Source organism: Arvicola amphibius, chromosome 11, assembly GCF_903992535.2.
Source record: "Arvicola amphibius chromosome 11, mArvAmp1.2, whole genome shotgun sequence".
NCBI classification, from domain to species: domain Eukaryota; kingdom Metazoa; phylum Chordata; class Mammalia; order Rodentia; family Cricetidae; genus Arvicola; species Arvicola amphibius.
Genome location: NC_052057.2, coordinates 12,922,643 through 12,950,239, shown reverse-complemented (window position 1 = coordinate 12,950,239; position 27,597 = coordinate 12,922,643). Strand labels below are relative to the sequence as shown.

General features: G+C 43.8%; 1 protein-coding gene, 1 long non-coding RNA gene and 1 other non-coding gene across 3 annotated transcripts in view; 1 reads left to right on the top strand and 2 right to left on the bottom strand.

Annotated features, from left to right (window-relative positions):
• Positions 1-1,885, bottom strand: part of Kpna4 (karyopherin subunit alpha 4) — a 65,083-nt gene extending 63,198 nt beyond the window's left edge. Inside the window, exon 1 of the mRNA XM_038347197.2 lies at positions 1,539-1,885. Within this exon, the coding sequence (XP_038203125.1) occupies positions 1,539-1,607 (69 nt within the window). The 5' untranslated portion in view covers positions 1,608-1,885. The remainder of the gene's footprint in view (positions 1-1,538) is intronic.
• Positions 1,886-2,149: 264 nt separating this feature from the next.
• On the top strand, positions 2,150-19,566 carry LOC119826530. Its single transcript, XR_005287442.1, has 2 exons — positions 2,150-2,283; positions 19,434-19,566. It is a non-coding gene; the product is annotated as an uncharacterized LOC119826530 (long non-coding RNA).
• A 7,012-nt stretch (positions 19,567-26,578) lies between these two features.
• LOC119826996 lies at positions 26,579-26,687 on the bottom strand. Its single transcript, XR_005287547.1, has one exon. It is a non-coding gene; the product is annotated as a U6 spliceosomal RNA (small nuclear RNA).
• Positions 26,688-27,597: the final 910 nt, after the last annotated feature.

Here is a 27,597-nt window from a genome sequence, read left to right as displayed (position 1 = left end):
GAGTTCCACGTGTAAATTTAATGACAACTATGAATTGTACATTTAAAAAGTTGACTTTTATGACATATAAAATTACTCCAATAAAGATGCTAAATTTGAAAACTGAGGAGATGGGTCAGTGGTTTGGCTTCAAGCACCCACATGGCAGCTCACAACTGTCTGTAACTCCAGGTTCAGGATCCAACACCCTCCTCTGGCCTCCCTGGACACCAGGCACATACACGGTGCACATACATACAAGGAAGACAAAACACCCCTACGAATGAAATCAATTTACAAAAAAGATTTTAAATTTCTACTATAAGAATTAAGAAAAATAAGCTGTATTGACCTTCAAATACTCTCTAAACAGTCATACACACCCTGGAGCACGCAGTCCTAACTACTGCAACCAGCTAAAACAGCACAAAGTACGTTAAAAGACTGAATGGCACTTTAAGAAGTGCACAAAAGTTGCTATCTCAATCAGGCAAATGCTCACGTTCAGAAACAGACCACAGCAACATGAAGATCAGTCACAAAAATATAGGGGGATAAGACATTTTACCACTTTCTCTTCAAAGCTAAACTCTTGACTCAGAATGGTTTGTGTGAAAGAAAATATAGACAGGCTCCTAAAAAAATTCCCAAAGCTGAAGAAAAGGGTTCATAGAAGCGCGTACGCGCGCTCAAACACACATACACACAGTGGGGAGAATCTCTATGTTTAATACATCGAACCTTGGAAGCAGCTGTGTCTAAAACAATGAAGCCTTCTTTCCCCCCTTTTAAATTACGCGATGGTGTCAATCCGAAGACCACCCGATTCCACCACTGCCACCACCACCAAGAGGTGGAGGGAAAGGATCCCGTAGACTAGCGGGTGACAGCTTTGGATAACCCTTTGGACTTTCTATGTGAGAATGCAGCTGCTAGACTCTTTTCAAGAGAGGGGTAAAGAGATTTGTGGAGCAGCTCAAATAAGGGGGATCCTTTTCCTGGAAAAGGGAACACCGTGGGGCCATATCTTGAATCAGCTAAGACCAGAGTGAAAGCCAGGCCGCTGGAAGGCACTGTTAGCATCACCAGGACCGCCTCTCGTGGCGCGGGTGTCTTTTTCAACGCAGAAGTTGACTCCTGTAGTTTGGACGTTGGGGTTAAAAGAGAAGTCGGGGAGATCAGGAACAAACGCCTGCATGTAAAGGCGCCGCAGGCCCGGGGAAGTTACGGAGGTCGCCGCTCGCTCCCACGCCGCCCTCTGCCCGCAACGCCCGGCGTCGGGGCCCGAGCAGAGCCGGAGCCTCCACCGCAGTCGATCCCCCGGCTGTCCGTACCCGCGTCTAGCCGGCTCGACAGGGCAGGCCTAGGCCGCGCCCGGCGGGCCCGGGCGCTGTCGCCGGCAGAGGCGGAGCAGGCCCGGCACAAACTTCCCGGCGCGGCGCCCGCGTCACGGCCGCCAGTCCGCCCGCCCGCCCAGCGCCATGCCGGCCGCCGCGCCCGCCCGACTCCGCACGCACCCCGTGTCCCGCCGGGGCCGGAGGCCGCGGACCTCACTGTACCTCTAAGTCGCGGCCTTTGTTCTTGAAATTCTTGAGCCGTTGGTTGTCCAATTTCTCGTTGTCCGCCATGGCCGGGTCGGCGACTCTCCCCCCCCCTCCCCGCCCGGGCCCCGCGGGATCCGCCCCAACCACCGCGCCGCACCGACGCTCCCAGGAAGCCGGCCGCCGCTTGCGCCGCCCGCCCGTCCGTCCGCTCCCTTCCTCTCGCCCGGCCTCCGCGGCGTCCACTCCCTAGCCTGCCGCCCCCTCCTGTCCCGAGCCCCGGCACCACAGCAGCTCCGGCGAAGACGACCGCGGGGCCGGCGACGGCGGCAACGGCGGCGGAATGTGCTGCCGGCTGAGAGGGGGAGGCTGCCTCGATCTGAGGGCCCGGCTCTGCAGCCACGCCCATCGCCGCCAGCCCGCCTCGCCGATTGGCCGGCCGGGCTCCGGCGCGCTTGGCCAATCAAAAGGGGCGATGGAGAAGCGGGGGCGGAAGCGCAAAAGGAAAGGGGAAGGGAGAGTCTGGGACAGGAAAGGGCCTGGGCGGAGGGGCCGGGGGCGGGGAGGAGCCTCGCGCAGAGGGTGAAACAGGAGGAAGCCGGGGAGAGGCGGGGCCGGCAGGGGGCGGGGTCGCCAGGGTCGAGCCGTCCCGTTTGTTCGGTGGTTCGGTGGTCGGGGTGGCCTTGGATGTTGGGATTCTGGACTCCGTTCTTTTCTCCTCCGGTGTTACGTGAGCGCTTCATTCACTTTGGAAAGCAAAGAGGTGTGTCCAAGCTCCGCGCGGGCTCCCAAACAAACCCTTAGTCCTGTTCTGGGGCGTCCCAGGGCCGGGGCGTCGGGGCTAGGACTGACTGGGGGTGACGTGCATTCTGAAAGCTGGAGGGACAGAGGAAGGAAAGGAAAGGGGCCTCTGACCAAGTGCCCGCAACAGGTAGAAACTTGGAAGACTTGATACTTCTGTGATACCTCTTTTTGGGTGTTTAGTCTTGGAAAGTTAAACTGCTTGGTCACAAACTATTAATGAATTAGAGAACTAGAACTATGCAAATGCAACGTTGTGATTCTTGATTAAGAAAGTTAATACCATCTTAACCAGGAACATTGTCACCAAAGGCAGAAGTAAAACAAGATATAAAAGGAGCCTCTCAAATTTTTCAGAAGAGGTCCGGCTGGGGACACAATTTGTAATCTCGGCTATTGCAGCTGAAGTAGGAGGATCCGGAGTGCAAGGCCTGCCTGAACTAGAGAATTCAAAGCCACTCCGAGCAGTTCAGTGACGCAGCAGCTCGCTGATGCATCTCAAGATAAAAAGTACTGAGATACTCATTGGCAGAGGCTAAGCATGTTGGAGGCTCTAGGTTCAGAAAAGAGAGTGAGGAAATGTTTTCAAGTTTATATTTAAGCCCACTGTGGTGGTCAGTGCCTTAAACCCAGCACTTGGGAGGCAGAGGCAGGTGAGTCTCTGAGTTTGAGATCAGCCTGAGTTACATCATGATACCCTGCCTAAAACAAGCAAACAGATGTGTGTGTGTGTGTGTGTGTGTGATTATTTATAAGTTTATAGTTCCTCAAATGTGTGCGGTTTTGTGAGGTAGTAGCAATTCAGAGTTAGTAGTAAAGAATGGGGAAGCTGGATGTGTTTGAGCTTGGCAAGAGACCCTATTACAAAACCCTTTGGGAACTTTCGGCTTCTGATTCTTTCTGGTATAGTTTGTTTGGGCAGAACCACAAGCAGAAATGAATATTTAACATGCAAATAGTTCATCAACACTTTTTAACTCAAAGGTGGGTTTTTTTTAAAAGTATAATATAATGGCAATGGGTTTAGACAGGACGAAGGACTGAGTTCTCTCAGGAATGGAGGGCTATAGGAGTCACTTGAAGATTGTAATGGGAGGAGGAATGGTCGAAACAAAACCCTTCAGACAGAGTAATGCCTTCCAAATAAGTTTTTGGTATTTTGTCTACTTTCTTCTGGGCTTGGCAAACTAGCTCTTTGGAAGTAATTCACACTGAAGGCTACCTTGAAATGTAAACTGAATTCAGATCTTAAAATTCATATTAAGTTCATTATGTGTGTGTTGGAGTGTGTGGGGGACACGAATGTATTCGGGTGTGCACATCCCTGTGCAGATGAGGCCAAAGAAGGTTGCCCTACATCGTTGTTTCTCTATCTCACGGCTCTGAGACAGGGTTTCTTACTGAACCAGAAGCTCACCGTCTGGGATACGTTGGCCTGTCACCTCAGCATCCTCCTGCCTCCACCTCCTAACGCTGGGATTCTAGGCATGCACACCCGACTGGCTTTGCTCGGGCTCACCTCAAGTCCTCATACTCGAAGACCCTCTCCCTCATATATTTTTATTCTCTGAAGATCCATTTAGTTGAAGTGACATTGTATTTGCATGCTGGGACACTAGTATATTTTAAAATATGAGTAAGTCAGGTATGGAGGCGCATGCTGGGAATCCAGCCCTGAGGTTGGATGACTCACTGTCACCTGTAACTCCAGCTCCAGAAGATCTAACGCTCTCTGGCCTCCAAGAGCATTGCATACATGTAGTGCACACACATACATACACACAGGCAAACAATCATACACATTCAATAATAATAAATCTCTTTTTCTAGGGTAGTTAATTTTGATAAAATTCATGAGGCTACTTAGAATATAGAAAAGACAGTAGATTGTAAACAATTTAAGGTTTCTATAATCACAATAATAATGTTACCAGATATTGAGCTGCTACAATCTAGATATGGGTATTTTATTTATGTGAGGTATCATTGTTATTTGTATGTTTACTCTTATAGCACTTATCCAGCACTATGTGACATGCTTTTTTGAGACAAGGTATTTCTGTGTAGCTAAGGTTTGCCTGTATTTGTAATCCTTCTCTTTCATGTAATCCTGGGTGCTAGGTTTACAGCCGTACCACCATGCCTGGCCAAGGCAGCCTTCTAAACATCAGTGTTACAGGGTCTCTCAGGTTAAATTTAAGCTGGCCTCTGACTTGCTGTATAGAGAAGAATAACCTTAAGTTCCTAATCCTCCTGCCTCCTCCTCTCTGGTGCTTAGATTGTGGGAGTGAGTCACCATATCTAACTGTATAAATGCATTGAGTTCCTACAATGATCCTATGAAGTAATCGTATTCACTTTACAAATTAGAAAATTGGACCACAGAGAAGTATTGTAATCGATTTAAGTCACACAGTGAACGTTAGAGCAGGCATTTGAACTGCTCCTGACACCAGAGCCCCCTGGGAAGGACTTGAAGGTGAGTATTCATAGTGAATTTTCAAGGGAGATATTATTTCCATTTCCTGTATGGAAAACCTAAGGTTTGGTGTGATTAACTTGCTGTGGGCCTCACACAACTAAGCAGCGGCTGGAGCACTAGTTTGATTCTGCGCCTGCCTAGCTCTAAGCACCACACTCTTGGTAGGGAGCTCTTTGTCTCCCTGGCGTTGCACACAGACCTCAGCTGGACCTCTCAAGTCTAGCTCTGAAGGGTATGAGGCAAAGCTGCTCAACCCTCAGTGACATCAAGATCACCTGGGACACATAAAAGCCACGTTGGTGGCTCCTTCCTCAGGCTGTCTGCTTTAGAAAGTCTGAGTTCCTGAATCAAAGCAGGTCTGCTCCCCGGGATGACGCTGAGGTCTCCTGGATCTGCCAAGCTTGGCATGACAAGCAATTTTAAGATTGTGCCAACCTTAAGGAAAGGAAAAAATTAAAATAAAGGCAACACATCACAGTGATGGGTCATGTGTCCTGCAAAACAATGCACACCGTGGTTCTAACCGCAGCTCTAACTAAAAAATGTAGCCAAATAATTTGTGTTTTAAGGACTGAAAGTCTCCAACTTAGTAAAAACCAGTTTGGTATTGCTGAATATATTTATGTTGTATTTTTCTGGATTCTTTTCTGGGTCTAGTTTTTCTCGCACATTTCTGCCAATGGCATTCTTTGGGTCTTCTTCACGAGGACTGGCTCCACAGACATAGTTAAGTGCAGTTGCTCTTCTTGGTGTTAGTTCATGTCGCATGCACTGTGGCACCGACTTCTATTCTCCCTCTTTGAAGGCTCGGGCCTGCTGAGCTCTCAAGTCAATTCCCAAAGAGTCAGGTGGTTGTGTCTTCATGACTTGGTCCTCCGCTCCTGAATCCCAACCCACTTGCCAGGGGTTGTGTTTTCCTCCTTGGAGTCTGGGTCTCAGGGCCTGCCCTGAGTGTTTACTCAGGAATAGGGTCTCCTGCTCTGGACTTAGCTTTCTAACCTCTGTCCCGCCAATAAACAAGACAGAAATGCACCTCTATGTTAGTTGCCCTGCTCAGGGAAATTCCTGTTGGATCAAATCAGTGAAGGAAAATCCCAAAGTGCTGTTAACTCATAATCCTTCATCAGTTCTACTAAATGTGACACTCTGCTTCTTCAGCTGAAAACATGAGATGTCTGTGGTTCTTTATCCCAATCTCCCCACTCCTACACTTAATTTACAGCCGTGTATTGATGAGCTAGTATCCTCACCAAGTACCCTATTCTGCTGCCTCTCCATTCCCAGTGCTAACCTCCTGCCCTTTCTGTTGAGGTCAGTAAGGCTGATTCGTGTTCACGGCTAGAAGAAGAGCACAGCTCTTCCTCCCGATTTGTGCCTCGTCAAATGGGTTCTTCAGCCTCAGGATACCTTGAGTCACAGCCCATTTCATCTTCAGAGGACGTATGAGCTATGCTGGAAAATGATTCTTATAGCCAGGCCAGGGGACAGATCTGTAATTGCAGGTATTTGGGAGGACTGAGGCAAGAGAATGGAAAGTTCAAGGCCATCCTGGGCAACTTTGGGGACCATGTCTTAAAATGGAAAATGGAAAATGAAATAAGAAATGGCAGGAGACAGCTCGGTAGAAAGTACTTGTGCAGCATATATGAATCCCTAAGTTCCATCCACAGTCTGTCTGTCTGTCTCTCTCTCTCTCTCTCTCTCTCTCCCTCTCCCTCTCCCTCTCCCTCTCCATCTCTCCCTCTCTCCTCTATTCCTTTCTCTCTTTCTCTCTCTCTCTTCCTCTTTCTCTCTCTTCCTCTCCCCCCCCCCACACACGATGCTTGCCAAACACTTGTGTGCTTGATATAATAATTTAAAAGAAATTGTCATGGCCAGACATAGTGGTGCACGCCTTTAACCCCAGTGCTTGGAAGGCAGCAGCAGGTGGATTTCTATGAGTTTCAGTATGGCCTGGTTTCCATACTGAGTTTCAGGCAGGGCTATACAGGGAGAACATGTTTTTTGTTGTTGTTTTTGTTTTGTTTTGTTTTTAAAGAAAATGTTATAATTCTTAAGGAAAAAACAGTTAAAAATCTGTGGAAATAAAAAGGGTGGATATATTAACTGTCTGTGTTCTGTCACTGCCCCCCCACCGTGTGTTGTGTGCGTGTGTGTGCGTGTGTGTGTGTGCGTGTGTGTGTGTGTGTATTTACCTTCAATTGAAGTCCTTGGAAGGCAGATAGATACAGGCAGGTCTTTGTGAGTTCAAGACCAGCCAGATCTATATAGTGAATCCCAGGTCAACCAAGGCTATATTGTGAGACCCATGGGGGGCATGGTATTTAAATTTGCTGTTTTTACACTTGTGTGTTGTGATTGTGACAGCCTCCTATCTAAAGAGATGTCTTGCACTTGTATTATACATTCTATTTTGAAACAGAACAGTAGAAAAGAAGCCAGTTGCCTGGTAAAGGTTTTCACGAGAATGGGTGACTTCCATAGCATCAGTGAAGACAGACTAGTGTCCTGAAGCAGGTTGCTGCCTTGGATAATCCCACATAAGTATGACATTAGCTTAAGGCGTTTGCTAGTTTTTGTGCCTATGAACATAGACTACATGTACATATGGCACTCTGTATACACTTATAATTGTCAAATAAAAATTAAAAACAACACAAGACTGAACACTTTCAAGGCACATAAATTATTCTTTAAATACACACCTCATAGGATTTACCAGCACTCTATTTTTAGTATGTCACCATGTTACACAAAACCCTGAAGTCCCTTGGAGACCTTCTCCAATGGAGTTTCCATGGATTCTTCAGATGCTTGCAGAGTCAAAGTGCTCCCGATGTTCCGGATAAGCTTGGTCCCTGCAGATCACCTGTGATAGACTTCAGAAGAATTTTTGTTCAATCGTTTGATTTTTTCTCACTCCATCACACTGTTAAGTGCTGGAAAACTCCATCCTTTTACCCACACACTTAATGCTAACCCTCATTAGGACCTGCCAAAGGTTGCTCACCCGTGCAACTGGAAATACAAAGCTGGGAAGTGTTAGACCATCTTTTCTAGAACCAATAACTGTGAGAATGTCTTGTACTTCTGTCTTCTGACTACAGTCTCGAGATCTGTCTGTTTAAACGTTGGTGTTCTCTGTGGCAGAATGTGTGCCTACTATACTGATCCCAAATTAGACTTCCCAGGTTTCAGTTCTACCTAGAAATAGAGTATCAGAGGAAATATTTACCTTCAATCGAAGTCCTTGGAAGGCAGATAGATACAGGCAGGTCTTTGTGAGTTTAAGACCAGCCAGATCTATATAGTGAATCCCAGGTCAACCAAGGCTATATTGTGAGACCCATGGGGGGGCATGGTATTTAAATTTGCTGTTTTTACACTTTTTTTTTTTTTGGTTTTTCGAGACAGGGTTTCCCTGTAGTTTCTAGAGCCTGTCCTGGAACTAGCTCTTGTAGACCAGGCTGGCCTCGAACTCAGAGATCCGCCTGCCTCTGCCTCCCGAGTGCTGGGATTAAAGGCGTGTGCCACCACCGCCCGGCTCGTTTTTACACTTTTGAGTGTGAAGATTCCCTGTGGGGTTATAAGAACGTGATGGAGATTGACCCTGGGTCTTTTATACATGCTAGATAAGCATTGTCAACTGGCCTGTATACCCAGATCTCTTTTTCCTTGTTTTGTTCCATTTGGTTTTGTTTTTGAGACAGCCTCGCACTGTAGGCTAGGCTGTCCTGGAACTCACTACAGCCCAGATTCATGATCCTCCTGTCTTGGAATCTGAAATGCTGGGATTGCCAAACCCAACTCTTTGAAGAGCCACCCATTTCGGACTCCTTCATTCCTGGCCGTTCTCTTGCAAGGCACTCCTATGAAGTGATCAGAGGGCACGCTGGCAGATGACTAATTTCAGCACCACCCCTATTTGCTACATTTTTGTAGGAACAATTTAAATAGACGGTGTATTTCCCATATTACAAAATATATAGCCTTTGTCACAATCCCTAAAATAAGACAACAGAAGGGGATGGAAAGAGATCACATATAGATTCCGACCCACCCCATATGCAACCATTTGGGTGCTATATAGTGTGATATGTAATAATATGGAATGCAGCATAACATGAATCTGTGTGTATGATCTGGGTTGGCTTTATGCACATGTGGCTGATACAGTTATGTAAAGCCCACGCTTAGTTTAATGTTTAATGTTTACTGTCACTATCTTGAAATTCATAGTTTTTGAACAAGGGCTCCATGTCTTCATTTCATACCGGTTCTTGCGAATTGCCTTGTCTGGTCTGGTGTAGTGTATAATCCTTTGAAATTATCGCAACTTTTTTCCATGCACTGCTTCAATTTTTAAAGGAAACGCCTATATAGTGTTTCTATTTTAAATGTAAATAAGCACTATAAATGCAAATAGGATCATCTTGGGTAGCATTTTGCAATCTGCGTTTTCACGTTGTGACATTTCTTCCTCTCAGTGTATTTCATAGTTTGCAGTGGCTAAAGAATGCTCTGTTATGTGGATAAGCCATAATTTGTTTAATCAATCTAGCAGTCTCCTACTGGCACTCCTGTGGTAATCTGTTATGACATAGAGCAAGCACACTTTAGTGTGTGTTGAGTACTTGCCTCACTAACTCAATGGGGTAAATTTTTCGGGCTTGCTGAGTCAAAGGATATAGCTGTTTTAGAGTGTGAAACACACAACCTTATCGTCCTTCAGAAAGATTACACAAGGTTAGACCACTCCAGTTCCACCAGCACTGCACAGTCATGATTGTTGCCCTGCACGCTAACTGGCCACAGTAACTCAGTTTCAACCCCGTGTAAAACCCTCTTTTACTGCCTCCTCTTGTTGGGGAATATTGTTTTCGGGTGTGTGACTTTTGTTTACGCTGCATTTGTTTAACTCTGAAGCTGTGTTACTGTGCTCATCTAAAACACCTGATTGGTTTAATAAAGAACTGAATGGCCAATAGTGAGGTGGGAGCAAAGATAGGCTGGGCTGGCAGGCAGAGAGGATAAATCAAAGGCCATTTGGGAGGAGGAGAACAGGAGGGGAGGACATCAGGGGCCAGCCACCTCGCTACACATAGCCAGCCACAGAGAAAGAAGTAAAGAGAGGTATATAGAAATAGAGAAAGATAAAAGCCTGAAGGCCAAAGGTAGTCAGGATAAACTTAAGACAAGCTGGAACTGCTCACCAGTATTCCCCAGACCTTGACATCTTCCTAGTCAGCTTTCACATCCTCACTTGCTCTGAACTCTGAGAATAAGTTGTGTACATTTTTAATAAACTGCCTCTTTTTTAGGGATAATTTACTGCAAATGCTTCAACCCATAGGAAAAACATACAAATTATTTTGTTTGTACATTATTTAAATTTCATCATTTTCCCCAGTTCATTGAACAAAGATGAAAAAATCTGATCAAATGTTTAAACAAGGGCCATGTGCTCTAGCAGTAGGTTTTCCCCTTTCTTTCCTTTTGAGTCATATTGATGTGGAATATTAGTTTAAGATGTGTGATATTCATTTATGATGCGGAACATTAGTTTAATGATGCAAAGATGTGTTGTGTTCTTTCATGTGGCATTTGTTTAACTCTGAAACTGCGTTACTATGCCTGTCTAAAACACATGATTGGTCTAATAAAGAACTGAACAGCCAATAACAAGGCAGGAGAAAGGATAGGCAGGGCTGCCAGGCAGAGATAAAGAGGGGAGAAATCTAAGCTTGAGAGAAGAGCAAAGAAAGAAGAGAAAAGGCAAAGCAGAAGAGGACACCAGGGGCCAGTCACACAGCCAGCCACGGAGTGTGAGGAAAGACATACGCAATAGAGAAAGGTAAAAACCCAGAGAGAAGATAGATGGGATAATATAATGAAAGCTGGCTAGAAATAAGCCAAGCTAAGTCCGGGCATTTGTAAGTAAGAATATGTCTCCATGTGCTTATTTGGGAGCTGGGTGGTGAGCCCCAAAGAAGTAAAAAAACAAAACAAAACAACTATGATTTTTTTTCCAATAAGTCATGGAATGGTGTAAAGAAATACTTTGGCAATAGGCATTCCACACTCTGGCTTGGTTAGATTTTTGTTCGAGTTGCATGTTTTTGTATTTACATGTCTAAAACTAAACAAGTTTTTCTTAAAGGAAAAAGTAAGACCCAATGGGTTAAAGAAGTGGCGTTTAACTACAGATAATAGAAATTTGTAATAGTAGATTAAGCTATAAAAATTCCAGAAATCTGTTATGGTCATTTACTAATTTTTATTTATTCTTTTTTTTTTAAACACAGCTGAGGTTTATGGAAATGCAATAACATGGCATCCAAAGAGACAGACACTCCTAAGGGGCAGGGCAGAACTGAAACCCTTTTGTTTATGTAGACAGGCTCTCACATAGCACAAGCTGGACCCAAGTGACTATGTAGTTGAGGCTGGCCTTGATCTCTTTGCTTCTACCTCTTGAGCACAGGTCTGCATTCTAATGCCCAACCAAAACCGTGTGTAAATTCCCTGGACTTATCTTTCCAGAGCCTTTCTAAAGAGATTGTTTTCCTCTTTCCTAATTTGGGAATTGTATTTGACTACGTGCAAATGAAGGTAGCCCTGACTCACTTAGAAAAGGAAAGTGAATATTTTGGAGAAATACCCTTCCTACTCAGCCCTAGAAATGACGGCATCTGTGTACTTAGAAGGAAGACACTAAGCAACCACCTTTTCTCTTGGATCTTTTATTAAGAACCAAAGCAGGATTGGGTTGTTGATAGCCTAGATTAAAACTTTAATTGCTAATGGACAGGCATGGGCTCCTAAGGCATCAGGTGGATCCAGGCATTAAACCCCACTGACCTGGGCTTGCACAACTTCAAGGTGCGTTAATAAGAAAGGAGCAGGTGGACATTTTACTTATTAGTCTTTAAAAAATTGTGTTACCTCAGTCAGGATGATTTTCTTCTAGTTCCATCCATTTGCCTGCAAATTTCATGATGTCATTGTTTTTTACTGATGACTAGTACTACAGTGTGTAAATGTACCACATTTTCTTTAGCCAGTCTTTGGTTGAGGAGCATCTAGGTTGTTTCCAGGTTCTGGCTATTACAAATAATGCTGCTATGAACATAGTTAAGTAAATGTCCTTGTGGTGTGAGTGAGCATCCTTTGGGCATATGCCCAAGAGTGGTATTGCTAGGTCTGGAGGTAGATTGATTCCCAATTTTCTGAGAAACTGTCGTACTGATTTCCAAAGTGGCAGTACAATATGTACTCACTCATAAGTGGGTATTAGACATAAAGCAAAGGATAACCAGCTTACAGGCCACGATCCCAGAGAAGCTAAGAAACAAGGAGAACCCTAAGACAGACATGTGGATACCCCTGGGAAGGGGAAATAGACAAGATCTCCCAAGTAAATTGGAAGGGTGGGGGCAGGAGGGAGGATGGAAGGGGAGAAGGGGAGGGAGGAGAACATAAGGGAATGGGATTACTGAATTGGGGGAAGGACAGAGAGGGGGAGAGCAAGGAAAGAGATTTTTTGATGATAGAGGGATCCATTTGGGGGTTAGCAAGAAACCTGGCACTAAGGAAATTCCCAGGAATCCACAAGAATGACCCCAGCTAAGAATCTAAGCAGTAGTGGAGAGGGTGCCTGAACTGCCCTTCCCCTGCAATCAGATTGATGACTACCTTTATTGTCATCATAGAACCTTCATCTGTAAGTGATGGAAGCAGATTCACAGCTAAGCACTGGGCTGAGCTCCCGGAGTCCAATAGAAGACAGAGGAGAGATACTGTGAATTAAAGGGACAAGACCATCATGGGTAAACCCACAGAGATAGCTGACCCGAGCTAGTGAAGCTCTCTGACTCTGGACTGACAGCTGGGGAACCTGCATGGAACTGAACTAGGCCCTCTGAATGCGGGTGATAGTTGTGTGGCTTGGACAGTTGGTAAGGCCACTGGTAGTGGGACCAGTATTATCCCTAGTGCATGAACTGGCTTTCTGGAGTCCATTTCCTATGTAGGGATACCTTGCTCAGGCTAGATATGGGGGGAGGGCCTTGATCCTGCCTCAATGTGATGTAACAGACTTTGTTGACTACCCATGGCACCACACCCTTTCTGAGGAGTGGATGGGGAGTGGGTGGGGGAGGGAGAGAGAACTGGGATTGGAATGTAAAATAAAGATTGTTTTGTAAAAAATACATAGTGTTAAGCAGTGATTTCAACCCTTCTCATGAAAATCCCTTGTCCCATTCTAGTTTCTTCCCCCTGTTCCTATTTTACAATGAATAAAAGGAATCCTGGAATCTGTCCAAGGTCCCAACAGCTAATCGACAGCACAGATTGGAAATAGAGAAGCTCTCCAGGGAGGCCACCTGGCACCTGACTGCTGTAGTCCCAAGGCATTTTCCAAGTGACCCGTGATTTTATTTACTCCAGGGTGGGATCTTCTACCGAGGAGAAGTGACTGAAAACACAATCAAAATCCCGTAGGACAGAGCACTGGGAAAGGAATCAGACTAAGGTGGGAGAGGAACAAAGCCAGGAACCAAAGCTGCCATTGTTTTAAAAATTGTGTGTGTGCATGCACACGCATGCTCAGATCAGAGGACAGCTTGCACAAGTCCATTCTCTCCTTCCACATTTCCACTATGTGGGTCCTGGAGATTGAACTTGGGTCACCAGGCTGAGCAGCAAGGCACTTTTACTCCTCAGCCATCCTGCCAATCCTTAGGTTAAGCATAATCTAGGGTTTGCTTAAAAATTCCTTGAAGTTTTCAGTTTAGCCTAAATGTTTATCCATGATGTGGCCCCTTCAGAAACCTGAAAAAAATAATTCTTTACTCTGTTAAAAGCAACTGAAGGATGTTGGCTAGAGTGATTTTAATGTTTGCTTGCTTTTATTCAAGCAAGAGCTGATGTTCACTGGCCCATCTAGTCTCTTTAACCTCTCTAATACCTCTTAATAGTAATTTGTGAAAAATCTGAAAAAGAGATTAAACAGAGACATATCTGCTGACACTGCAGCTCTGCTGCTGGCCTCTCCAGGACGCTGCACAGCTCAATCCCAGCCTCGGTTTTCTCGTCTATAAGGAGGTTTATACTAATGGCGAGGTGCATCTATTTTTACTCTTTACTCTTTTGGGGGGGGGGCCCACCATCCAGCTCCAAAATAAAAACATGGAGGGGGCTTATGCCTACTTACGAATATCCCGCCTTAGCTTGACTTGTTGCTAGTCAGCTTTCTTAAATTATCCCATCCACCTTTTGCCTCTGGGTTTTTACCTTTCTCTATTTATGTATACCTTTCCCGTCCTTCTTATTCTGTGTCTGGCTGGGTGGCTGACCCTTGGCGTCCTCCTCTCCTCCTTTTCTCACTCCCATTTCTTCTCCTTTTCTCCATATATATATATATATATATATATATATATATATATATATTTTCTTTTTTTCTGTCTGCCTGGCAGCCCTTCCTGCCTAGGTATTGGCCGTTCAGTGCTTTATTAGACCACTCAGGTGTTTTAGGCAGGCAAAGTAACAACACAGCTTTACAGAGTTAAACAAATGCAACATAAAAGAATGTAACACATCTTTGCACCACCAAACAAATGTTCCACAGCATAAAAGAATGTAACACATGTTTAACAAGTATTCCACTGTAGTAAGACTCCCAAAATAACCACACAGAAACTGTATTAATTAAATCAGTGCTTGGCCCGTTAGCCCTAGCTTCTTAATGGCTAACTCTTAACATATTAATTTAACCCATCTCCATTAATCTGTGTATTGTCACGTGGCAGTGGCTTATCAGCAAAGTTTCGGCACGTCTGTCTCTGGGTGGCTCCATGACTTCTCCCTGACTCCGCCTCCTTCTAGCATTTAGTTCCCCCCACTCCCCCCCCCCCCCCCCCCCCCCCCCCCCCCCCCCCCCCCCCCCGCTTACCTCTATCCTGCCCTGCACAAGCCCAAGACAGTTTCTTTATTAGCCAATGGTATTCATAGCATACAGAGGGGGCGTCCCACATCAGGTCAGGCCCATTCATCTTTGTGAAAACACATGGCCACAAGTGTTCAGGGTAAACCACACCGATGTATACAGAGGTTGTATGTTCTGTTGTAGGTTACCCCAGATAATGTTCCTACCCCTACTTTTTAATTCATTGTTTAGAAGCAAAAAGAATTGAAGTTCGCAGATTTTTAATTTTTTTTTAATTTTTAATTTTTTATGGTGTTTTTCCAGCATGTATGTCTGTGTGAGGGTGTTAGATCCTTTGGAACTGGGGTTGTAGACAGTTTGTGCTGCCATGTGGGTGCTGGGAATTGAATCCAGGTCCTCTGGAAGAACAGTCAGTGCTCTTAACTGCTGAGCTATTATCTCTCCAGCCCCAAAGTTAACAGACATTAAAGTCTTGAAAAATGGCTTTGCCAAAAAGTCACCTTAATTTTATGTTTAAATTGCATTCATTTACATGTGTGGGCATGGATATGCACACGCTATGGCTTGTGTGGGGGGGTGGGCATGTCAAAGGATGGCTTGCAGGAGTCAGTTACCTCCCTCCACTTTGCTAGTGCCAGGGTCACACTCTGGTTGTCAGGCTTGACGGCGAGAGCCTTTAACCAGCGAGTCATCTCATTTCAGCTCATTTTCATTTTCTTGCTTTTGTTTTGCTTCGCCCCCCCACCGAGTGTGTGCACTTAGTGTATGTTCCTGTGTGTGCAAGTGTGTTTGTCTGTGCAGGTACACACATATATGGTGGGTGTGTTGCACGTATATATGTCTATGTGTATGCGTAGGTACAAACACCTGCACGTGTGCATGCATCTTGTCTCCTCTGTCCTCATACTTCCTCATTCTTTGAGACGGTGTCTCTCCTTTGCCTAAAGCTCATGTTTAATAGACTCTGGCTAGCACGTCCTCTCCCCCAGGTCTCCTGCCTTCGCTTTTCGGTGCTGGGATTGTATGCAGATCCCTCCACGTCAGTCTTTGTACACGGGTACTGGCAATCCAAACTCGGGCTCTCAAGTTTGTACAGCAAAGCGCTGTACCCGCCGAGCTGTTTCTCAGTCTCAGTAAACTCTTTAAGATTCTACATCACTTATTCCTTTTCTTTGAACCAACATGGAGCTGAAGGAGAGAAAACAGACATAAGTCACATTTTTATGACTGTGTAGGTCTCAGGTTCTGATCTGAACACCCAGCTAATGTCTGGTGTAGAGTTTGAAGGCCTATTTTGACATACTTCATGAAGAAAGAAAATGCCCTTTGGTTCTTTGCCCACTACTCTTTAATAGGTGAGGTTACTAGTGCAACCTCGCCATGGCGGCCTCAGGAAGCATTATCCGTTTACCTAAGTCTCATTTCCAGGGGGTTCGAGTTCTGAATCTAAGGGGAATGAGTGCATGACCCTCGTTTCCTACCTTTTTTCTACTACATGACTTAATTCCTTCCTAACTTACATAGGATTCTCTGTTGTTTCACTTCAGCGCATTCACATTGCTCACAATATTCACAGGAGCTTAGAAGTTAGGAAAAAAGACAGTTTCACCAAATTCAGCAGCGCCCTCACTTTCTCTTGTTATATTTCTTGCTTTTTGTGCTCTAACAAAAAGTCATCTGGGTGAGAACAAGATTTTGATGAAAGAGAGACAGGAATTTTGAGGAGCTTGGTTTATTTTTGGTGTCATGATGCTGGGAACACAGAATTAACTTGTTCCTGTTGAGCAGATAGAGGTTGAGCTCTGTTTTTACGTAACGGAATTTTGAAGTGGGACTCTCTGAGCATGCTCTATGGAACAGTGGGGACGGGCCCAAGGGAAGAACAGCTTAGGAGGTTTGGTTTTGTGTCTTCGTGTAGATGTCTTGGTGACCCTGTTGTGGTTTGTGGTGATTGTAAGGTCATACACATGTATGATAGGAACAAAGACATAAGAAAATAAGACAGATTACCCAGTGTAAACGAACCCTCCTCCCAGTCCTACTTCCAGACATGCTGGTTCTCTTCTGAGGAGAACCATGGCTCAGGAGCTATAAGTGATGAACAAGTATGAATTGTGCCCATCGCATCAGCCTCCCTCCCCTCCCCTCCCCTCCTCTCCCCTTCCCTTCTTCTTTCCCCTCCCTTCTCTCCCTTCTCTCCCTTCCCTTCCCTCCCCTTCCCTTCCCTTCTTCTTTCCCCTCCCCTCCCCTCCCCTCTCCTCTCCTTCCCTCCCCTCCCCTCCCCTCCCCTTCCCTTTCCTTCCCTTCCCTTCCCTTCCCTTCCCTTCCCTTCCCTTCCCTTCCCTTTCTTTCCCTTCTCCCTTCTTTTCTCCCTTCCCTTCTCCCTTCCCTTTCCTTCTCCTCTCTTCCCTTCCCCTTCCCTTTTCTTCTCCTCCCCTCCCCTCCTCTCCCTCCCCTTTCCTTCCCTTCCCTTTCCTTTCTGTTGTTATTTTGTTTATTTGTAGCCTGACTGGCCTGGAATTCTCTATAGAGACCAGGCTGACGTCGACATCACAGAGCTCTGACTGCTTCTGCCTCCTGAGTGCTGGGATTAAAGGCGTGCATGAGTCATCAAACTCAGTTTTCATCTTCTAAATTTTATGTGTATGGGTGTTTTGTTTGCATATATGTCTGTGTATCACATGTGTGGCTGATGCTGAGGAAGCCAAAAGAGGGCATAGGGTCTCCTGGAGATGGAGTGATAGACAGTTGTGAGCTACCATGTGGGTTCTGGGAATCGAATGTTGGTCCTGTAGAACAGCAAGTAGTCTTAACCACTGAGCCATATTCCAGCCTCTTAAGGGAAATAATAAATGAATAGCCAAACAAACCTCTGCATGGTGGCCCATGTTTATAATTTATAACCCAGTGCTTGGGAAGCTAAGGCAGAAGAGTTGCTCTGAGTTCAAGATCAGCCTGGGCTACAGTTTGACTCTGCCTCAAACTCTCCCCTCCCTCAAGGCAAGAGAAACTTCTGGAAGAAACAGAAGAAAGCAAAAGCTGTAAGAGCTGGAGAGTGGGGAGGAGCGTTGTGAAACGGCATCTTCAGGACACGGCACAGCCTTGCACGCCTGGCCTCCCTCCGGCTGTGCTCACCTCCACATGCTCAGGCCAACAAGATTTCCCAACGTTCTAGTAGGCAATTGGACTGGGTAGGAAGAAGAGAGGCATACACCAAAGAAGCCAGGCTACAAGCCTTGGCACCGTTGCCAGGAACATGGCATTAGTCTCCTCAGAGTCATGGTTGGTGTTGCAGACACAGAGAAGATGACCCACAGTTTAGAAATGATTTTGCTATAAAAGTGAGCATCCCCCACTGTGGGTTCTTGAGTAGGTACCTTGCAGGTCACAGTTTAACCACATTAAATAAAGAAACTGTAGGAGCGATAAGGGAAACCTGTTCAGTTTCACACTTTCATTTCCACCGGCACTTACGGGATATTTCTTTCCTCTCTGTGTCATAGAAATTAAATGATTTTTTTTGGGGGGGGGGCGAGTAAGGCTGGCTCAGTGGTCAGCTGCACCAACTGTTTCTCTGGAGGGCCCCAGGTCCTGTTCTCAGCACTCACACGGTGACAGAGAATCATTGGCATCTCCAATTCCAGGGGATAAGATATCCTTTTCTAGGCTCTAAGGGCTGGGCATGTATGTTGGACACATAAACATAAAGTGAAAACAAATCTTTAGATGACTGTTTAAAATCATTGTCTTTGTCTTAATATGATTTCTCAACAAAAAACATGGTTTCCCAGATAAATCTGTTACATGTTTTAATACCTATTTGAATATATTTATCTTTGAATTTACTGCTTTCTAATTTTTTTTGAGAAATTGTTTCCTTTTTCATGTTCAATAACTGCTGTCTGAAGTCTGGTTACTAGATTCTTAAAATCACAGTGAATATACTCTCCCTATACAGTTTTCTATATTAAGTTATTGTCTTAGAATGTAGAATATTTTCTGAAAAAAATTTTTAAAAATTTTTAATGTTATAGACTATATTGGGTTATATTTTGGTGGCACAGAATTCAATTCTTTGTTAGTGTGGTCTGAACATTTCTTTCCAATTTACTCACCTCAACACTTACCTGTACTGAATTTATTTGTCATATTTTTGCATAGTTTTAGAACCACTATTGATCCAACTGCTCTTTTTTCCCCCACATTTTTTATTTTAGAATTTTCCCCTTTTATTGAAAATAAATAATATTGATTATAATTGCCTCTCCCTCCACTTCCCCCACTTCCTCCCTACTTCCCCTTTGCCTACTTTTTCTGTCTCTCGTTAGAAAAGAACAGACTTCCAAGAGATAACAACCAAACATGGCAAAATAAAATACAGTAAGATGAAGCAAAAGCTTTCATATTGAAGTTGGACACTGCGACCCAACAAGAGAAAAAGAGTCCCAAGAGCAGGCACGAGAGTCACAGGCCCATTCCTTCTCATGGCCAAGAGGCTTATACTAGGCTAAAAGCTATAATGTATACACAGAGACCTGTTTGAGCTCGTGTAGGCCTTGTGCTTGCTCCTTCACTCTCTGTGAGCTCAAGTGCACCCTGCTTAGTGATTTAGAGGGCCTGGGCTCCTCATGTTCTCCGTTCACTCTGGCTCTTACATTCTTTCTTCCTCCTCTTCCCACAGGATGCCCTGAACGCTGAGGGGAGGGATTTGATAGAGACCTCCCACTTAGACTCTCTCTCTGGGTAAAGTCTAACTGTTTCCAACTGCTGCCAGGGGACGCTTCTCTGCCGATGACTGTTTAAGGCACTGATCTGTGAGTATAGCAGAATATCATAGGAATCATTTTACAGATCCTTTTTTTTTTTTTTTTAAGATGGTAGTTGTTTGGTTTTACCCTAGGTCTCTGGGTTATTCAGTCTCTTGGTCTTGGTCACCCATCAGGGTCAGGCGTGGGTTCCATCATGTGGAGTAGACCTCACATCAACTCAGACATTGATTGGCTTCTTCCACGGGTTCTAGGCCACCATTGCCCAAGCATATTTTGTTGTAGGCAGGACAGATTGTAGGTCAAAGTTTTTGTGGCTGGTTTGGTAGCCATTTTTCTCTTTTGGTAGCCTTCACATTAACTTCCCTCACCAAAGAGACTAGAACTTAGGGGTGAAGGCTCCATATAGGCACTAGCTTGACTTCTCCATGTTCAACGAGTTGTGTGGGTGCTGTCTTCAGCTATGGGCCACCCAGTGTCAGCTATTGGCGAAAAACCTTTTGTCTTAGTAACAGCCTGGGTTACTTGGGGATTTCCATAGGATCTCCTCAGCCAACAACTCGATGGTGTACAACCTGCTCCTGCTCCTGGAAGCCTGAGAACAAGAGATGGCATATTGAGACTCATTACTAGATATCCTTATTAGATCACCCTTATAGATTCCAGGAGTTTCCACCACCACCCCATGAAGTACCCAGTTCCAGCATCTCTTCCTACACTCTGTCTCTCCACCCCATCTTCATCCCCCTACTAAGTGATTCTCCCCTCCGATCTCCACCCTCCCCCTGTCAGCCCATAAAATCTATTCTATTCCCCACTCCCAGGGAGATCCATGTGTCTCCCCTAGATTCCTCCTCCTTACCTAACCTCTTTGGATCTACAGATTGTAACTTCCTTGCTTAATGGCTAAGTAACCACTTATAAGTGAATATAAACCATATTTTTCTTTCTGGGTTTGGGTTACCTTACTCGGGATGATTTTTTTTCTAGTTCCATCCATTTGCCTGCAAAATTTCATGATTTTTTTTTTTTTGAGATAGGTTTCTGTGTGTAGTCCTCGCTGTTCTGGTACTCACTTTTCAGACCAGGCTGGCCTCAAACTCATGGAGATCTGCCTGCCCTTGCCTCCCAAGTGCTGGGATTAGAGACATGTGCCTTTAATTTTTTAACCACGGAGTAATACTCCATTGTGTAAATTTGCCACATTTTCTTGGTCCATTCTTCTGTTTTTTAAAAATTTTATTTGTGTATATGAGGTTGGGTTGTTTTGTTTTTGTTTGGTTGGTTGTCTTCATGTATGACTGTGCTCCACATGCATGACTGGTGCATTGGGAAGTTGTGAGCCTCCATATGGGTACTGGGAATAGAACCCAGATCCTTGGCAAGAACAATACACTCTCTTAACCACTGAGCCAACACTCCAGACATCCATTTTTTGGTTGCGGGGCATCTAGGTTATTTCCAGTTTCTGGCTATTATGAATAAAGCCAAAGTGAACATGGTTGAGCAAGCACCCTTGTGGTAGAATGGAGTGTGTGTGTGTGTGTGTGTGTGTGTGTGTGTGTGTGTGTGTGTGTATGTATGTATGTATTTGTGTATATGCCCAAAATATTTTTCATTTCCCTGATGGCTAAGAATGTTGAATATTTAAGTGTTCCTCAGCCATTTGAGTTTCTTCTGCTGAGAATTCTGTTTCTATCTGTACCCTGTTTTTTTTATTTGATTATTTGTTCTTTTGATATCTAGTCTCTTGAGTTCTCTGTGTATTTCGGATATTAGGCCTCTACTAGATGTGGAGTTGGTAAAAATCTTTCCCATTCTATAGGCTACTGCTTTGTCCAATTAACGGTGTCCTTTGCCTTCCAGGAGCAGGCCAATCTCATGAAGTCCCACTGATTATCCATCTCAGTGCCTGTGCTACCACAGTCCCATTCAGAAAGTCTTCTGTGCCAACGTGTTCAAGGCCACTTTCTCTTCTATCAGGTAAAACCAGTGTATCTGGTTTTAGGTTGAGGCTTTGATCCATTTCTAGTTGAATTTTGTGCAGAGTGATAAGTATGGATCTATTTGAATTCTTCTGCATGCAGCCATCCAGTTTGACCAGCACCATTTGTTGAAGATGCTGTCTTTTTTTTCTTTCGGTGTCTATTTCTGGCTTCTGTATCAAAAATCAGGTATCTATGTGTGTGGATTTATGTCTGGGTCTTCAGTTAGATTTAACTGATCGATGTGTCTGTTTTTATGCCAATGCCATGTGGTTTTTATTACTATAGCCCTGCAGTACAGTTTGAAATCAGAAAGCAGTTTTATTGTTCAGAATTGTTTTAGCTAGCCTGTTGGGGAATATTATTTTAAGATGTGTCACTTTTGTTTATGCTGTATTGTTTAACTCTGTAAAATTGTGATTCTTTGCCTATTCCAAAACACCCAATAAGGTCCTAATAAGTGCTGACTGGTCAGTAATAAGGCAGGAGCAAGGATAGGCAAGGCTGGGAGACAAAGAGAATAAGTAGAAGGAGAAACAAGGAAAAGGAGGAAGAGGAGAACAAGAAGAGAAGGTCATCGGAATCCAGCCATCCAGTCAGTCACAAAGTAAGAAGGAAGGAAGATATACAGATGTAAGAAAGATAAACTCCCAGAGTAAAAAGGTAGATGGGATAATTTAAGTTTAAAAAAGTTGGATAGAAATAAGCCAAGCTAAGGCTGGGCATTCATAACTCAGAATAAGCCTCCGTGTACATTTATTTGGGAGCTGGGTGGTAGCCTCCCTGCTCCCCCCACCCGAAAAGCCAAAGAGTGACACTTTACATAAGACTCTCTGGGTTTTTCGTTTTTCCATATGAAGTTGTGACTTGTCCTTTCTGTGTCTGTCAACAGTCATGTTGGAGTTTTGAGGGGATTCCATCCAATCTGTAGATTACTTTCGGTAGGATGACCACTTTCACTATGTTAATTCTACCGATTCATAAGCATGGAGAATCTTTCTATCTTCTGCTATTTTCAATTTATTTCTTCAAACATTTGAAGTTTTATATAAGTCTTACACTTTCTTGGTTAGCGTTACAAGATATTTTGTATTATTTGAGGACATTGTAAAGAGTGTTGTTTACCTAATTTCTTTCTCAGTCCTTTTGCCATTTGTAGAAATGATAGTTTCTGATTTTTTTTTTTTAGTAAATCTTATATCTACATAATTTGCTGAAAGTATTTACCAACTTTAGAAGTTCCCTGATGGAATTTTTAGGATCATTTATGTATACAATCATATCATCTTCAAATACCAATGCTTTGATTTCTTCAGTTCCAGTTTGTATCCCTTTGGTCTCCTTCAGTTGTCTTATTGTTCTAAATAAAACTTCATGTACTATACCGAATATATATGGGGAGAGTGGACAACCTTGTGTTGTCCCTGGTTTTAGTGGCATTGCCTTGAGTTTCTCTCCATTTAATTTGATGTTGGCTATAGGCTTCTTGTAAATTAACTTTATTATTTTGAGGAATGTCCCTTCTACTCCTAATCTCTTGAGGACTTTTATCATTAAAAAGTGTTGGATCTTGTCAAAGGCATTTTTCTGCATCAATGAGGTTATCGTGTATTTTTTTCTTTCAGTTTGTTTATATATTACATTTCTGATGTTCAGATATTGAACCATACCTGCATCTCTGGGATGAAGTCTACTTGGTTATAGTGGATGATCTTTTTGATCTTCTTGAATTCAGTTCACAAGTATTTTTGCATCTATGTTCATAGGGGAAAATTTGTCTGTAATTCTTTTTTTTTTTTTGTTGAGTCTTTATGTGGTTTGGGTGTCAGGGTAACTAGACTCATAAAATGAATTGGTCAGTGTTCCTTCTGTTTCTATCTCGTGGAATAATTTGAGGAGTATTGTTATTAGCGCTTTTTTGAAATTCTGGTAAAATTCTGCTCTAAAACCATCTGCTCTGGGGATTTTTTTAGTTGGGAGACTTTTAGTGACTGCTTCTATTTCCTTAGGGGTGATAGGTCTACTTAAATTGTTTTTCTGATCTTGATTTAACTTTGATAAATGGTATCTATCAAGAAAATTATCCATTTCTTTTAGATCTTTCAATCTTGTGAAGTAAAGGTTTTTAAAGTATGTCATGATGATCCTTTGGATTTCCTCAGTGTCTGTTGTTCTATCCTCCTTTTTCATTTCTGATTTTGTTAATTTGGTTATTCTCTGTTCTTCTTTTAGTTAGTTTGGTAAGGGTTTGTCTATCTTGTTGATTTTCTCAAAGAAACAACTCTTTGTTTCATTGGTTCTTTGTATTGTTCTGTTTCTCTTTTTTTCTGGTATCAGCCTTCCGTTGGATTATTTCTTGTTGTCTACTCCTCTTGGGTATGATTACTTCTTTTTGGTTTAGAGTTTTCAGGTGTGTAAGTCGCTAGTGTGAGATTTCTCCATTTATTTTGTGTAGGCACTTAATGTTATAACTTTCCTCTTAGCCCCATTTCATTGTGTTCCATACATTTGGGCATGCTGTATATTCTCTTTTCACTGAAATCTAGAAAATTTCTGATTTCTTTATTCATTTCTGTCTTGACCCATTTTTCATTCAGTGAAGAGTTGTTCAGCTTCCATGAGTTTGTAAGTTCTCTGTTGTTTCTGTTGTTGTTGATAGCTAGCTTTAATCCATGGTCTGATAGGATGTGGGAAGTTGTTTCAATATTCTTGTATCTGTTGAGATTTGCTTTATTTCTAAGTATGTAGTCAGTTTTGGAGAAAGTTCCATGAGGTGCAGAGAAGAAGGAATATCTTTTGTGTTTTGGTGAAATGTTCTGTAAATATCAGTTAGGTACATTTGGTTTATAACATCTGTTAGCTCCAGTATTTCTCTGTTTAGCTTTTGTCTGGATGACAAAAGCTCTCTCTCTCTCTCTCTCTCTCTCTCTCTCTCTCTCTCTCTCTCTCTCTCTCTCTCTCTCTCTCTCTCTCTCTCTCTCTCATTTTTTTTGAGACAGGGTTTTTCTGTGTATAACCTTGGCTGTCCTGGAACTGTTCTGTAGATCAGGCTGGTCTCAGTCTTCTGCCTTCCCAGTGCTGTAATTAAAGGCATGCACAACCGATTTGCTTCTTAGGTCCATTTGCTTGGAATATCTTATTCGAAATCTTTACTCTGAGGTGATGTCTATCCTTGATTTTCAGATGTATTTCCTAGAAGTAACAGAAGAATGGATCTTGTTTTAGCATCCATTCTGTTAGTTTTGTGTCTTTTTACTGGATAATTGAGACTGTTGATATTGAGAGATGTCAATGACCAATGATTGTTGATTCCTATTATTTTGTTGTTGGTGGTGGTATGTGTGTGTGTGTTTCTTTTTTCTTTTTTTTTTTTCTTTTGATTTTTCGAGACAGGGTTTCCCTGTAGTTTCTAGAGCCTGTCCTGGACCTAGCTCTTGTAGACCAGGCTGGTCTCGAACTCACAGAGATCCGCCTGCCTCTGCCTCCCGAGTGCTGGGATTAAAGGCGTGCGCCACCACCGCCCGGCTTGTGTGTGTGTTTCTTTTTTTGGTTTTGTTGATATGAAATTATTTATTTCCCATGTTTTCATGGTTGTAATTAACTTCTGTAGGTTGGAGTTTTCCTTCTAACAGTTTCTGTAGAAATATGTAGACTAAGAGCATCCTTGCTGGGCACAGTGACACATCACAGAAGGAAGTCAGGGCTCCTCAGCCTGCTTTCTTATTTCAGGGTCCCTAGTCCACGGGTAGCCCTGCCTACATCAACCAAGAAAATGTACCACAGGTTTGCCCACCAGCCAGTCTTGGGGGGAGGATTTTCTCGATGGATGTTTCTTTTTTCCAGATGACTCTAGCTTGAGTCAAGTTGACATAAAACTAGCCAGTGCAGCCTCTACACTTGCCCATGTCTTCTCTTGACAATATGCTCTATCCATGGCTATAAGATTGACACCTGTGTTCTAGCTAACAGTACCACGTGAGCTTGAGAGCTTTCATTGCTCACACCTAGTCTGAACTGGTGAACACCATTGCATGTTTTACTCTTTTAGCTTTTCGGGGGTCCCACCACCCAGCTCCCAAATACATGGATGGTGGCTTATTCTTTGTTTTGAATGCCCGACCTTAGCTTGGCTTGTTTCTTGCCAGCTTTTCTTAAACTATCCCAACTACCTTTTGCCTCTGAACTTTAGTCTTTCTCTATTTCTGTATACCTTTCTTTATTTCTTTCTCCGTGGCTTGCTCTGTAGCTCGGTGTCGGGCCCCTAACGTCCTCCTCTCCTTGTTCTCTTGCTCCTCCTCTTCCTCGCTTCTCCTAGTTATACTTTCTTCCTGGCAGCCCTGCCATTCTTGCTCCCGTCTCGCTATCGGCTGTTCAGCGCCTTATTACACCATCAGGTGTCTTAGACAGGCAAAGAATCACAGCTTCACAGAGTTAACCAAATGCAGCATAAACAAAAGCCACACACCTTAAGATAATATTTCCCAGCACAGCACGCTGTATTGTTACCTCGCCAGTGTGCATGACTGCCTCTGAACTCTCTGTAGCAGAACTCTTAGTCCACCGCAGATTCATTTGTTGAAAGCTTAACCGTCTAGCTGAGAGTGTTAAGAAATGGAACATTTGAAGAGTGATTTGGTCATGAGAACAAAGCTCTCGCCATTGGTGTTAGTGTCCCTGCTGAAGAGACTTCACTACACCGAAAGATGCCATCTATAAACCAGAATACAGGCCCTTACCACAATCTGAATTTGCTGCAGCCTTAAACTTGTGCTTGCTAGTCCAGATCTCTCTCTCTCTCTCTCTCTCTCTCTCTCTCTCTCTCTCTCTCTCTCTCTCTCTCTCTCTCTCTCTCTCTCTCTCTCTCTCTCTCTCTCTCTCTCTCTCTCTCTCTCTCTCTGTGTGTGTGTGTGTCTGAGACTTTCTGTTTTTGAACAAGGTCTGTCTATGAAGCCCTGGCTGTCCTGAAACTCACAGAGATCCACCTGCCTCTGCCTCCTGAGTGCTTAAAGATCTTAATCCCTCCTGAGGGATTAAAGATGTGCACCACCCTGCCTGGCTCCCAGCTTCTGCTTGTTACAACCACCCTGTTTAAGAATATCTTCTCCTTGTGCAGGGACCATGCTAATCTTCCCTGTATTGTTCCAATAAAAAAAAAAAACCCTTCTCTCGGCACTCTGAAGGGCTAAGATACTTCTCATGCCTGTTCGCGTCCTCACACCTTTGCCCTCAGCATTTCCTCGACTTGAGTGCACCTTCCATCTGTTTCTTCCTCGACATTCTCGTTTCACCCATCAGAACTCACCTGAGACGTCTTCTTCTTCCTCCTACTTGTTTCCCCAGTGAATTTTTCCTGCTATGACCATAGCTGTTCCTTTGTCTTACTCCCACAATGCACTGTTGGTTGCATATAGTTAGATTGTCTCTCTGTGTTATTGAATACTGCACTGCTGTCTATAAATACTGTAAGTTATAGAAACTGTAAACTTACTGTTTTATTTAAAGGAGGGTCATTGGGGCTTGCCATTTACTGAACCTGAAAGTAGACTGGCACATGGCAAACCACAGAGTCTCATCTCTCCACCCTGCCCTCTCACAGGGCTGTGTTTGCAGCTGTGCTTTTGACCAGGCCTGGCCGTATTTTCCCCCTGAGGTTTTGCCCTCACATCCTGAGGTGTGGGTTTGCGTTGGCTCACAGGCTGGCTTCAGTCAGGACATGGAAAGAACAAGATTGAAAGACTCTGTGGAGGACAGAAGATGTAGAAAGATGACCATCTTCAGATTCTGCCCAGAGTAGCTGGATAATCGTGTACTGCCTGGCTGCCTGTCAAACCACGTTTGCAAAGGAGTTTCTCGGCAACCAGACGGACAACACAGACATCCTTAGACATAGAAGAGTTTTGATCATTAGACTTACTTAAAATCGCCAGGAAGCTTGTGGCCAACTACCTCAGAGTGTTTCCTGTAGATAGAAATTGATTTTTTCCAAATTCTTGCTTCCGTCAATATAGACCTACTAAATGCCTACTTCTCTGCCATCCTTTTAACCCTGCTTCCGACCTCAGACTTTATTCCTGAATGAAGTACTACACTAGGA